At 39.0% G+C, this 14,326-nt stretch overlaps 1 protein-coding gene across 1 annotated transcript in view; it reads left to right on the plus strand.

The window, feature by feature from the left end:
* The window catches only part of LOC134529039 (PDZ and LIM domain protein 3), a 155,912-nt gene that overhangs the window by 39,402 nt on the left and 102,184 nt on the right, over positions 1-14,326 (plus strand). The window contains exon 4 of the mRNA XM_063362735.1: positions 3,406-3,556. Within this exon, the coding sequence (XP_063218805.1) occupies positions 3,406-3,556 (151 nt within the window). The remainder of the gene's footprint in view (positions 1-3,405; positions 3,557-14,326) is intronic.

Genomic DNA, 14,326 nt, shown 5'->3' on the forward strand with positions numbered 1-14,326 from the left:
CGCCTGAGCCGAGCGTGCAAGAACCGGCCAACCACCTTGCGAGAAAATCTTCTATAATATCAAACAGGTTAAGGAGGGCTTTTTAAAAGCAGCAATTTAAAAAATTTGATTTATTTGTAAAATTTCGTAATTTAAAATTAACAATGTATTGACATTGATTTCATTTCAGTTTATTTCTATAACTAATTGTTCGTGATTATAATTAAACAAATTATTTAAAATAAATTTGCAAAAACTGTAAATAATATTTTAAAATTAAAAAGTCTGGAATTTGTCATCAATGTTTTCTTATGACGTTATCACGTAAAATTAACGTCCGTAAACCGACTTTACAGACAACCCCCTGTTTTTAAGTTATTTTCGTGCTTGTTGTTAAGAAGGTCAACTCTGTTTACAAAAATAACACCTTAGAATTATTTTTTGTAGCGACCAATATATTGATTAGATCTTTTCACGCCCAATGAAATCTGTGGCGCCAAATTTTCCTCTCAAGTAAGCTTAGAATGGATCGACCGGTTTCTTGCACGTACAGGATTGGCGAGAGCCATTCCCGCCCTTCTCTGAGCCCACCTTAAACGAACCTCCGCATGTAATCCCTGAAAGTGGGTTTGAGAATTCACGTGGATCTCCAATTTCTCTCTACCCCCCCCCCCCCTACCTTCGCAAAGTTAGCGAACCAGATTGCCTGCCCGATATGGCACAGATGCACTTAGACGCCATATCGGAAACCCAACACGTAAGTGGAAATAAGCACTGTCATGCTCAGTAACGACTTTTGAAGAATTGTGATCTGTTTCCATTCGATTTTTAGGCTGCGTAAGTAACGAACATTTTCGTACGATGAAGTAAAAGCTCTTTAAAAAAAAAAAGTTAAGTTTTGAATCAAATAAGTTTAGGTTTTAAACATTGCCAGCATTAATGAATTTTCTTTTAGCTAAATAAATGATAAATAAAATAATACACGAAAACATTTTTTTTCCCTTCTGTTTGTTAATTTGGCTGATGAAATAAATTTTTTAAGTAGGCAAAATTTACGTTTCAACAAACAAATTCGTTAATTTTATCGTCTTTGGCATTATTTAAACATACATTTAACACCAACAAAACATTGTCAGAAATTATTTTTGTAAGAAAAGATTAAATAACAAATAATTTAAATATGTTTCATTAATCCGTGTTAGTGTTAACTTTTATTGTTCTTCTAAAAACACTACCCAATTTATTCTTACAGATAGCAATTATCCCTGTTTATCATTCAGTTCACATAATCGAAAGCCTGTTGCCTGTTTCTGAATGGTCATTGTTAGAGACCGGAAAAAATCATGGGTACATCTTGCGATGTGCTAATATTCAAATATTGTACATTTGTGCTTATTCTGATATTGGCTTCCTGTTAATCTGGATGTCTATGGGTCAGAATGGGACCTTCAGCTAGGGACTGGAAAAATTCGAGGTTTAATGACCTCTGTGATTGACCCCACAGTACTTTGCACACTTTGGCAAAATACACTGCTCATTGGTCACTCTCTTGGAAGATTCCTCACCTAGGTTGCCTGTGCAACTACTAATGATAGTTTCTAATAGATACTAATGATAGTTTCGCATTGCCTTCGCCATTGGCGTAGCTGTGTTCATAAAGTTAGGGGGGGGGACAAATAATGATTTTGATGTCATGTAAACCCATTCCCCTCTTACTAAGACAGGGGGTCCGGGGGTCCTCCACCGGAAAGTTTTGATTTTAAAAGTGCAAAATAGCACTTTTTAAGCAGTTTTTGTATCTAACTATTGGATACATCTATGTTAAAATTATTATTGTTTCCTTAAGATAAAATTTGATGAGTGAAGAAATTACAAATAAAGTTGGGCAGAATAATATTATAAAAAAAAATCACGGTCTAGAAAGTTGGGGGGGGACAGTCCCCTCCACCCAAAAAGTTCAGGGAGACACGTCCCCCCTGTCCCCCCCCCCCCCGGTTCCTACGCCCCTGGCCTTAACATCAACTGTGAAATAATCACTAAATACAGACATTTTTGCGCAAAAAAAAAATCTTAAACCTATTCGACTGCAATAAAGTATATATAGCCGCACCAGCGATTTCACTGGGATCATTGAATGGAGGGATTTTGTATCAAAATTTATGTGAAAAATAGCTCCTAAAAAGTTTCTATCGGGCCCGCAGTCAGTCTTGAGTTTAAAAAAAATGGTTTGATTGTTAAATTTTAAATAACCACTTATACTTACATTATTTCGCGTTGATAATTTTAGGGGAATGCAGATTTCGCGAAAAGATTCCGAGACCAGCTGAAAGTCAAAACAATGTAGCACCGTCTGTGTGTTCCGTGATTGGGTGGGTTTCTTTCAGGTACATGTCGATTGTAACAACATCAATCACATGAAGTCAGTGCGGAATCAAACGCGTCCTGAGTGACTCGGTGAAACAAGGCGACGACTTCTCTCGCAGACGGCCGCCAATCACAAGGAAGAAACCACAGGTGCGGGTACACCTTGTTGCAGTCTAACAAGTGTTCAGATCTTTTCGCGAAAAATGCCTGCCCCTAATAATTATTAGAGACCTGCAAAATTCGCGGATTCATTCGGTGATAGGCTAGAATTCAAACACATATCCCTCTTAGATAATTTTGCTATTGGCTTACTGTTCATCTGGACGAATCTCAACCAGTTATAAACCCTTAACCAAATAAGGATCGAATCACAGACAAACCAGCTGGGACGACTTACAAGTCGTCAGCCAATGAACTTGCGTTATTTGCCCGAGTGTACAGGGGTATGTGCAGTCTATCCTGAAGGCCATCGAACCCGCGAATTTTGCAGGTCTCTACCAATCACAGTGATTCAGTGCAGAAGTAAACGCGTCCTGAGTGGATCGGTAAAACAAGGCGACGACTTCTCTCGCAGACGGCAGCCAATCACAAGGAAGAAACCGCTGGTGTGGATATACCTTGTTGCAGTCTAGTAGACGTTCATGTTGTTTCGCAAAAAAATGTCTGCCCCTAATAATTATATACTCGGAGGGTGCAGTTAAAGTTACGCAGTTGATTGCGGGTATTGCGGTGATAGGAGATTTTCAGCATACACTTCTAGTAATTCCCAAATCAACTCCAGCAGATGAAAATAATGCATGTTTGAAACAACCATATCTCTGGCCTCAAGTGAAGAAAGTATATTTTAAAAAAATAAATGATAATTCAAATTTCTAATGATGAAGTGAAATATTTTGCCAAAAAACTCTTACAAACTGGTGAAGGCACTTACCCACGGTAGCCAGCGAATGGACATGTGATGGTTGCCCGAGAGTGCAGAGTATTAGGGAGATCCCGGAGGTACGTTGTCTGCTGCTTGGGTCCGAAGTAAATGAGTCTCGGAGGTAGTGGTGTGGTGTGCAGGGACGCCGGGCGCCGAGACAGCGTCCCAGCGGCGCCCTGGAGCCTGCCGCACTCGGGCGCACCGACCACGACGTCCTTCGACAGGAGGCCGCCGAGCGCCGCCATGGATCTCTTCCCCCAGCAGGACGAGAGCTCGGCGCTGCTGAACCAGGTACCGACACTCACTGCCGCACCCCACCCAGGTCTGATGCCTGCTAGGTCATACCAGGGTTCATGTGTAGAGACCCGGAAAATTCGCGGCTTCATTTCGCGATAGGCTAATATTCAAATACTTACACTATTATCTTTGAAAGATTTGTGCAATGGGAGTGCATGACTTGATGTAAGCTTTTGGACATACGCCATTGCTTAGCACATGTATGTCTGTAGAAGAAAACTACAAAAAAACACAAATGACAAAAAACACAAATTAAGCAAAAAATTGCTGTTGTCAGGATTTAACGCCACACAATACTCCACAACATGAATATGGTCAACAAACAAAGAAAAAACAAATAAAAATGGACTAACAGAACGTAAAAAAAACAACATAAATAATGACAGCACAAAAATACCGAACCCAAAAAAATTCAGCACAACAGTTGAAACGAAACAAAAACACAGCAAAACGAAAAGACGAAACAAACACAATAGTTTTCAAAAGATAATAATAAATATAAAAAATTAAAAATAAAAAAATTAAAAAAATTAAAAATTGTGTTTTTTGTAGTTTTCTTCTACAGACATACATGTGCTAAGCAATGGCGTATGTCCAAAAACTTACATCAAGTACCTAATACTTACACTGTTGTGCTGTTTCTGCTATTGGCTCACAGTTCATCTGGATGTCACTGAGCCAAATATAAACAGTTGTCCAAAGAAGCAACGATTCAGGGGCAACCCGGTTGAAACGTCTCACATTCAGCAGCCAATGAGCAGGTGGCATTTTTCCGAGTATACACAGAACTTCAGAGTCCACCCTAGAGGTCACCGAACCCGCGAATTTTTCCGGTCCCTAGTTATAGTTAGGGGCAGACAATTTTCGCGAGAAAAAAAGCCCGAACGTCTACTAGACTGCAAAAAGGTATTACCGCACAAGCGGTTTCTTCCTTGTGATTGGCGGCCGTCTGCGAGAGAAGTCGCCGCCTTGTTTGACCGAGCCACTCAGGACGCGTTTCCTTCCACGCTGAATGACTGTGATTGGTTATTGTAACAATCGACGTATACCTGAAACAAACTCACCCAATCACGAAACACAGACGATGGTTCAGTGTTTTAACTTTCAGCATGTCTGGGAATATTTTTTGCGAAATATGCATGGCCCTAGTTATAGTCTACAAATGGTCTGATTCTCCTGTGTCCTTATTCATACTTAAAGTCTGGTTTTATAAATGGGGCATTCTTCTTTAATACCCGCTATTAGTAGAGACCTGCAAAATTCGCGGATTCGTTCGGTGATAGGCTAGAATTAAACACATTTACCTCTTAGATAATTTTGCTATTGGCTTACTGTTCATCTGGACGAATCTCAACCAGTTATAAACCCTCAACCAAAGAAGGATCGAATCACAGACAAACCAGCTGAGACGACTTACAAGTCGGCAGCCAATGAACTTGCGTTATTTGCCGGAGTGTACAGGGGTATGTGCAGTCTATCCTGAAGGCCATCGAAACCGCGAATTTTGCAGGTCTCTACCCATTAGCCCATAGTTAGGACCATGTATTTTTCGCGAAAAGATTTCTAGACCAGCTTTATGTTAAAACACTGTAGCATCGTCGGCTTTCCATGTTTGGTTGAGTTTCTTCCCGTTGCATGTTTACTGTCGGTCCACAAATCACAGTCATTCATTTCAGAAGCCAACACGTTCTGACTGGCCCGGCCAAACAGTGCGATGGCTTCTCTCGCAGACGGCAGCCAATCGCAAGGAAATAATCGCTAACGCGGACATAACTTTTTTCAGTCTAATTATCGATCAGATTATTCGCAAAAAATACCTGCCCCTACCCATAGTCCACCAGCTTAACTGTGAGACGATAGCAGAAGCATCAGAACAAAGGTATAAGTATTTGAATTTTAGCGTACCACATAGGGAATTCGCGAATTTTACCTGTCTGTCTCTACTATATCGTGCTGTTAGCACACAGAAAAATTTCACTTTTTGTTGGTCAGAATATAATTTTTACTAAGTTAAATACTATCGTAGCTGTTGTATTACATATTATGCTGTTTCCCTGGATAACATTTATTGGCGTCGCTAAATACCCTGTCAAACTAACAAATATTTGTCTCCAATATATTTGACAATAGAGTTGGAGGTTAATTATTGGATAGAAAATGGCTTCCAATTTTCTGCATCAATTATATTTGGACAGATAAACTCAAACATGTTTTAAATTATGTCACGCTATCAAAGTTAATTTTTGGTCTGAGCTATTTCAATCCTTTAATTTTGTTGAATTTAAAATTTTATAATGTATCACAGTGCTGTTAGAAATACTTAAATTGTTTTTATGTTTGTGAATTTTTTTAATTTGTTGAACATAACAATTTTTAAATCACAATAATATTCGTTATATAGTGAAAAACATTTTCAGAGATTTTTTTATAGTTACAAAAGCATAATTTAATTTTTAAGCATAGATTGTTTTCGCATACGAAAATAATATTAACATTATTTTAGTTGTTTAACATTTTTCAACTTCTTTAATCGGCCATGTACTACTTCGCCATTTAAAAGAATCGTTGAGACGAAAACGGACGTCATTTCCGTTATCGCTGGGCACGGTTCTGATTGGCCGTTCGCATCCAACATATTTTAGAGCTCGTCGTATATCAAAATAATTTGATGAAAACTCAAGTCATCCATAGGGCAAGGTATTTTTCGCGAATACATCTGAACGCCTATTAGACTGCAACAAGGTATACCCGCATCAGATTGTGATTGGCGGCCGTCTGCGAGACAAGTCGTTGCCTTGTTGAACCGAGCCACTTGGGACGCGTTTGCTTCCCCGCTGAATTACTGTGACTGGTGTGGTGACAATCGACATGCGCCTGAAAGGAATTCGCCCAATCACGCAACACAGACGATGCTACAGTGTTTTAACTTGTAACTAATCTCGGAATCTTTTCGCGAAATATGCATGGCCCTAGTCATCCAACTTGTCAACTTTTCGGTAATGTCATAAAACTACAAATTCATCAGACACAAGATATTGGAAAGGGTTGGAAGAGAAAATTTGACATGAGGACAGGGCCTTAAGCAGTCATTTCCGCCTGACTGAGTCAATTATTCCCTAGCTCTAGGCCTGTATTCACCCTGCATCGCAGCTCGGGGCTATGTGGGGTCTCAGCGCTGCTGGCTCCCCCCTCCCCCTACCAGCCCCATCAGCCAATCAGCTTCACCGACAGCAGCGGAGGGAAGCGGGAAAGTCGCCCTTACCACTGCTCCCGCCGTGCTATTCTCCCTCGTGCTGGCGATGCTAATACAGGTTGTCCATAAAAGAATGTCCCAGTTTCAAGGTATTATAACAGTTTAATTTTGTCTATTTACAACAAGCCATACATCGAATTGAAGGTAAACTAACCTGGTTTTTTTCTCACAAATGTTCAACATGTGCGCCTTAAGTTATAGGTAGTGGCATGCAGATTTCGCGAAAAGATTTCGAGACTAGATGAAAGTTAAAACACTGTAGCACCGCCTGTGTTTCGTGATTGGGCGAGATTCTCCTAGGTACATATCGATTGTAACAACACCAAACACAGTGATTCAGTGCGGAAGTAAACGCGTCCTGAGTGGCTCGGTCAGATAAGGCAACGACTTCTCTCGCAGACGGCCGCCAATCACAAGGAAGAAACCGCTGGTGCTGGTATACCTTGTTGCAGTCTAATAAGTGTTCAGATCTTTTCGCGAAAAATGGCTGCCCCTAGTTATAGGTAGAGACCCGTAAAATTCGCGGGTTCATTTCGTGTTATGCTAAAATTCAAAAATTATACCTTAGTGCTCCTTCTGTCATTGGTTCTCTGTTAATCTGGAGGACTGAGGGCCAATTAGAGACCCTCACTCATAGAAGTGTCGAATCACAGGCCACCCAGTCGAGACGACTCACAAGTCAGCAGCCAATGAACAGTTGGCATTTGCCCGAGTATGTAGAGGATATTGGAGTCTATCCTGGAGGTCATTGAATCCGCGAAATTCACGGGTCTCTAGTTATAGGGCACTCATCCAACCTAAATTCCAATTCTTCCCACACTTTGGTTAACAAGTCCGGAGTAATGGAAGCAATAGCCTCTTCAATTCTGTGTCTCAACTCTGGCATAGATTATTAGGTAGCAGGAAGCGCATGGCGTTATGTCAGGTTAACGTGAAGGGGAGCGGAAAAGAGTTTGCCGTCTGGACCATTACGATCAGGGAATTCGACTTTCAACCACTCTCGTGCAAACGAAACGCACGTTGAACTGAAATTACAGATTCACTCTTAGCAAATTGCAGAACAAAATGCTTTACGCTCAGAAGTCGCCATTTTGCATAGGTGGCGCTGCAAGCGAGAAAACAACAAAGCAGTACTCGGGCATGCGCTTATCTGTAACTCAGTTAATCTTAAATTGTAACCTTTAACCAAAACTCTACAATGCTTACAGTTGATAATATTAGAATTTATAACTGGGACATTCTTTCATGGACATACTATATTTTGTTAAAGTGAAAAATATCCTAAATTAGTACTTGCGCAAATGATTTCATAAAGAAACCTAGATGGACAATTCAAAGCTGTTTTTACGTGAAGATAGCTTACTGCAATCTTTCTTTTTTATATATGACTTTATACATACCATTCACATTCCTGGGTTAAATCTATTCTAAGATACCGAATTTGAAAAAAAATAATTTAAGGTCATTCTAATCTCATTGCTGAAGCCATTTTTTTTTATTAACCAGTTGTGAATAGAATCATCAAGCTACCTCATACATATAGACAGGAAAAATTCGTGAGTTACTTAAGTGATATCCAAAAAATTCAAATACTTATATCTTTTTGCTGCTTCTGCTTTTGGCTCGCACTTATTCTGGAGAACTATGGGCCAATGGGAGATCAAAAAATGAGGCAACGAATCACATGTTACCCAGTTGAGACGTCTGAAATATTTGGATGGTTTTCTCCGTGTGTCCTGATTATTCATCTTAATATTTTGTTGATTGTCTCCATATGCTCCTGACTATTAATGCCAATAATTTGATGGCTTCTCCAAATTCAGGGCAACACTTCTGTTGGTTTTTTTTTTTTCATATGCTCCTGGTTATTTTTGAGAAATCAATTTCTGCATGAATTTTTTTTACTTAACGAGACATGATGTTTTATTCAGTGTTACATTTAATTAGTGAATTTCTGTTACTAAATCAGAACTTACAATAATTTTATCAGGGGGAATTCAAACAAAAAATAAAATTTAGTCAAATAATATGTTTTAAGACGGCTGAGAATCACTAGCATGCAAGACGAACAACCTTCTCCTTGATGTCTAGAGAAACCCTCCTTCTCTTGCGATCATGTGTGAGCTTCTCGCATCCCACATAAAAAATAAATAATATTTACCGCAATGAAACATAGCGACGTCTGCTGTTGAAAAGCAGAACTACTTGATCACGAGACTTTAAAAATTGAAAAATAACCCTCGCGGATGAAATAATAAAAATTCTAATTTAATTATATTCTATCCTTTGCATGTCAAGGCATGCAAAGGACTCGCTTCGCCTTCTAAGAAGACTGTAGACATCGAGAAATGGTTGTAATTTGTTTGTTTTTTTTTTGTACTTGTAGAATATCTGTAATATTTTTTTTATTTGTAATTTGGTTTCTTTCTCTAACCTTCATTTATTGGTAAGTTTAATTAAATTATCTTTTTTTTCATCGAGTAGGGATCGAGTCATGGATGGATATCGATCGAATTAATTAATTTTAACAAGTAATTTTTAATGATATTTGGAATATTTCCGAGTTTTGAGCTTAATAATTAGAGAATTTCAAGATGGCGTCTAAATATCCAGATAGTGGATGTCACAGTAATCAATTATTCTTACACTTTTGCGAGTAAAAATTAAACTAATAGGGTGACATCATCATCTGGCAAACGAAAAACAATAAGTCGGATCCAAGATGGCGGCCTCCAGTCGACTAAAACAAGATGGCCACCGTGACTTTATACCGACTGACGTAATATCTGCCTTGGCAGTCTGCCGGTGGCTTCCGTGGAGGAAGGATTCGTCTTTAGTTATATTTGGTCCTCACCGGGTTAGAACCGAGGACTCCATGATGTAAGTGCGATTTTTAATTAAAATTTTATTAAGTAATTTTTTTATGAATTTTAAACTTTTTCCTAATTTTTAGCATAAAAAATACGAATTTTCAAGATGGCAGATGTAACGAACGTTGCAATGTTTCTAGAATACAGTATGGTAGTTAAGTTTTAATTAAAATTTAAATAGTTACATTTTTATTTATATTAAATTTTCCCTATTTTCTAGCGAAAAAAAAACGGATTCTGAAAATGGTGACAGTAACGGAAAGTGCAACATTCTAGCATTCAATATGGCGGTCGTAAATGAAAGTGCATCGATGACATCATACACAATAAATATGGCGACTGAGGTCAAAGGTCATGGTCATCCAATATGGCCGCTGTGAAATCAGAATCTATGATGGTCGACCCCATCCATCATCCATGCTCCAGCTCCAGTCCCAGGAAATACCAAACTATTCTACTGACAATTAGTATCATTTTGACTGGTTCGATTGGGACCAATTACCAGGTCTATCAGTGAATCGCTTGAAAAATAATCAGGTTATTATTTAACTTTAAATTTTGTTCATAAGTTAGTAGCTATTCGTATCTTACATATTTTAATTGTTTTTACAGCGGAAGTAACTGAGGATGCTGATGATAATGAACTGGATATTCAATCAATACCAAAATTGTCATAATGATAAGTTATCAAATTCAATGACGATAATGAAGATTAAAAGACAATAACATAATTAATTATTAATAAATAATTATTAATATGTACAAAATTTAATTTACAATTTTCACAATACACATTTATTTGTTTCTTGTATGATAAAAATGACAATATATTATTATATTATCAAATTGATTTCTGTTTAAAAATATTAATTTTATATATATATAGTAAAAAATTCGTCCTTAAGTCAACTACTGTATTGTTACGACCTATGTGGGGAGAAATGGGTTCGTAAGTGATAGCCCAATTAAGTTTTATTACAGTTTTATTACTTACTAATATTTACATTACTAATAAATAATTGTACTCAAAAATTTCCGATAATCAATCAGCAATCACTGACAGTTAATGTTCATTCGCAAGTCCCTCAATGTCTATCAAGTTCCACAGTTCGCACTCCTCACTGGAGCCAGGCTCTACAGTGGTTCGCCCCTCACCTCGCGCCTGTCCACTCACAGTCTCGCGCCACTCGGTCGCACTCTCGCGGTCCCAGCGCTCCGCGTCGCGACACTATCGAGGGGCTGTCACCCTCTTCACCGACGTCGCACTTCCCTTCACTCTCGGAACTCGTCCGGAACTCGCTAGGAACCCCCACGAAGGCCGACGTCACCCTTTTATACTAGTGGGTCGACTTTCCAAAACCGACGAGAGCAGGTGTGACGAGTCGCCGCGTCATCCCGGGCCGACCCGACGCCCGAAAACTCCAGAAAAGCGGCGCCCATTCGCGCCACTCCGCGCGGCGGCCCCTTGGAATTCCCAAAGCAACTCAGCTATAGATAACAGCACCGAGGAAGAACGGTGCTTGGGTAGCGCAGGAGGGGGTAGCGACGACCCTTGTAATCCGGCCAGGCACACGTGGCATGCCTTACGTCAGTGTACGGCACGTGGCACGGAGTGTGGCGCCAGTGTACGGCACGTGTGACGGCGCGTGCCGCCATTGGCCGTGCAGGGCCGTCTGCCAGCTCCTAACCTGTCGCGTGTGCGGTCCTCTCTGCGTTCGTTAACAGTATGTTGAAATTTTTCATTAAGAGTTTTATTGTATTCGTATTTTATTGAGCTGTAATTTCCTTTATGTTTAGTGTTAATGCGTTAAAATATTAATTAATTATTATTGAAGACATCCATTAGACCATTAAGCACCTAGCGAAAATTACCGCGGGAAGTGTCTGGCAGTATTAATTATTAATTATTAACAATATTATGTAAAAATCAGCACTCAGACTTGAAGAAACGTTAGTAATGTTTTTACTACCTTTAGTACCTGACACCGTCGGCCCAAGCTAGCAGGCGTGTGTACGTTCAAAGTACACACTAACACTACTCCATATAACACATTTGGTTACTCAGAAAATAAGTAACGTCTGGGGGCCCTCGGATTTCGGAATAATATGTATTCATCTTTAGTGTGCATTCTTGGGAGTTTTTCTATGACACGTTGACATTCAATAATGTCCACGAAATTAACTTAAATCAAACTTCCTCACTGCACGAATTGTATCCTCACATTTAAATTCACTTTAAATTTAAGTAAAGTAACAGTAACACAAATTGTATCCTCACATTCAAATTCAATTTAAATGTAAGTAAAATAATAGACAAACAGATTTATCGCAGGAAGTTTTGGTTATATGTTTATCTTCGATGCATTTTAAATTTTTCATAAAAAACATATGTTGTTATTAGCTGTGACAGCGAAAGAAAACCCGTTCTGTTTTTTGCTGGCCAATAAGATTACGGCTGTGGGTTCATACGTCATGATTTTTTGGCCCTTTTCTCGTCTTTATAACTTTTAAAAAGCTATATCTGTAAATGTCTCGCTAGCTCTATCTCAATTTTATGTGTTGTCCCAAGTTATGTCATTAGATATTTGCCCCGTGTTATCTAAAGGCGGCAAAATGTCACGCCAATGTTCGTAATAATTGTGATAAATCGCGTGACATCTTACATCTCGAATCTCGCAAATAACGTCTCGAAAACGTCTAGTGAGAAAGTGAGGTAGCACAAAATGTAAGAGAGGTACATATCGAGAGAAATTAACACTAATAGCACGTACGCAAATAATCGTAATAACAAGAAAACGAAATAACCACCATGGCATATGACATGTTGATTTTATTTATCGTCGTTAATATTATTTAAGGGTTCATTCTGAAATTACAAACATACATTTCCTTTGCATGCGTTCTTCTGTCACCAATATTTTCAACAGATAATCACTATTGAAATATAATGTGCGTAATAAGTCACGCAAGTACTATCACTTGCGCAATTTTTCACGCCCAATGTATGGTGGTGAGAAATTTTCAGTAATAGACCTTCAATAAAAGTAAAGACTAGAAAGTGGGGGGAAAATCAACATAGCGTGTAAACCGAAATTCAAGAAAACCCGTATGTATTTAAAAAAAATCCAGCCTATGCGTAAGAAAAGCAAACTGTTGCAAAATAACTTTTAATTAATCATCGTCTCTAATAAAAGTTTATTTAAAAGCTGACGTCATGAAGACGAACGGTACGTAAAGATCGATACTAGTACAAGTACTATTACAATGATACGTCTGATAAAATTGCCAGGATTCAGTCAAAACTGGCTTGGCACACACAGTGAGCGCCTCTGCCATCTACCGAGTTTAGCTGGAACTAAATGAGTCTGAGTAACAGCGCGGCCGACACTCGCGACGGACCTTCTAGTACCAACCTGACCACGCTTGCCGTATAAAACTATAAACCCTCATACAATTATCTTCACTAAAATTTTATACAACTTATGCTAGAAACTTAAAAAAAGGTCTACTGCCGTAATATACATTAATTATGTTTAAACTTACGGGAAGATATAAATATATTTTTTTGTTTCGTCAATACATCACATTTTTATTACTGGCATGTAGAAAGTAAGACCGTGGTATAGCCTGTAGAAATGAAGACATCTGACACATACTAAGGCCCGTTCTACAAAGACACGGGAACGGTTGTGCGACAATTCCGACCACAGACAATTCCGGCCACTGACTCGAATAGCTTTACTATTTGTATACAGTCGGTGACAATTGCGCACATGTACACATGTTGTTGGTTTTTTAACGCATTATACAACCCTCTCCCCTACCCCTCCCTCACGCACCCCCTCATGCACTCACCCCCTCCCGCACTTCAAGCGTTAAGACTGTTTATCAATCAGTCGTCTACGCTGCTCTTTCTTTGTTGACGCGCTACAACGTTGTGCTGGAAGTTATTGAAACGGAGAAAGGGAAGCCTGCAGTGCTTTATGGTGTGCATGCCTACCCAAAGAAGCGTGTCAATGCTAATAGTGCTGTGACGTGGGTTTTCTTACAAGGAAGGACTAAAAACTGCAAGGGAAGATTAGATAGTAGAAATATGGAAGTTTTAAATGTGTCAGATCACGAATGTATTCCAGACATTGCTAAACTTGACGTGATGAAATCTGTCTTTAGAGCCAAGAAAAGAGTACGAGAAGAGTGTGTTACCGTGGAAAAAGTGTACTCTGACGAATTGGGCACTTTACACGATAAAGGATACGAATTCGTGACTGAATTACCACATGCGTCGTCAGTTAAGCGGACTTTTTACCGACATAAATACCAGGCACATGGGTCATTAGCAGAACCTACTGAACGTCAGGATGTTGTATTATAGGAAGAAGGTTTAAAGATGAGCGATGACAGTAACTTCCTTTTAACAGATAATGGGAGAGAAGACAGAATCATTGCTTTAGCTGGTGACAAGGGGAGAGAGTGCCTTAGAACTCAACGCCACTTTTTCATGGATGGTACATTACGGATCTGCAGCAAGCAGTTCGCACAGATCTATACTATTCATGTAGATATAGGAAGCAATGAAAAATAAACAAACGTAATTCCTGTTATTTTTGCTTTGCTTCCCAACAAGATAAAATAAACTTACAT

The sequence above is a fragment of the Bacillus rossius genome, chromosome 2 (genome assembly GCF_032445375.1).
Source record: "Bacillus rossius redtenbacheri isolate Brsri chromosome 2, Brsri_v3, whole genome shotgun sequence".
NCBI classification, from domain to species: domain Eukaryota; kingdom Metazoa; phylum Arthropoda; class Insecta; order Phasmatodea; family Bacillidae; genus Bacillus; species Bacillus rossius.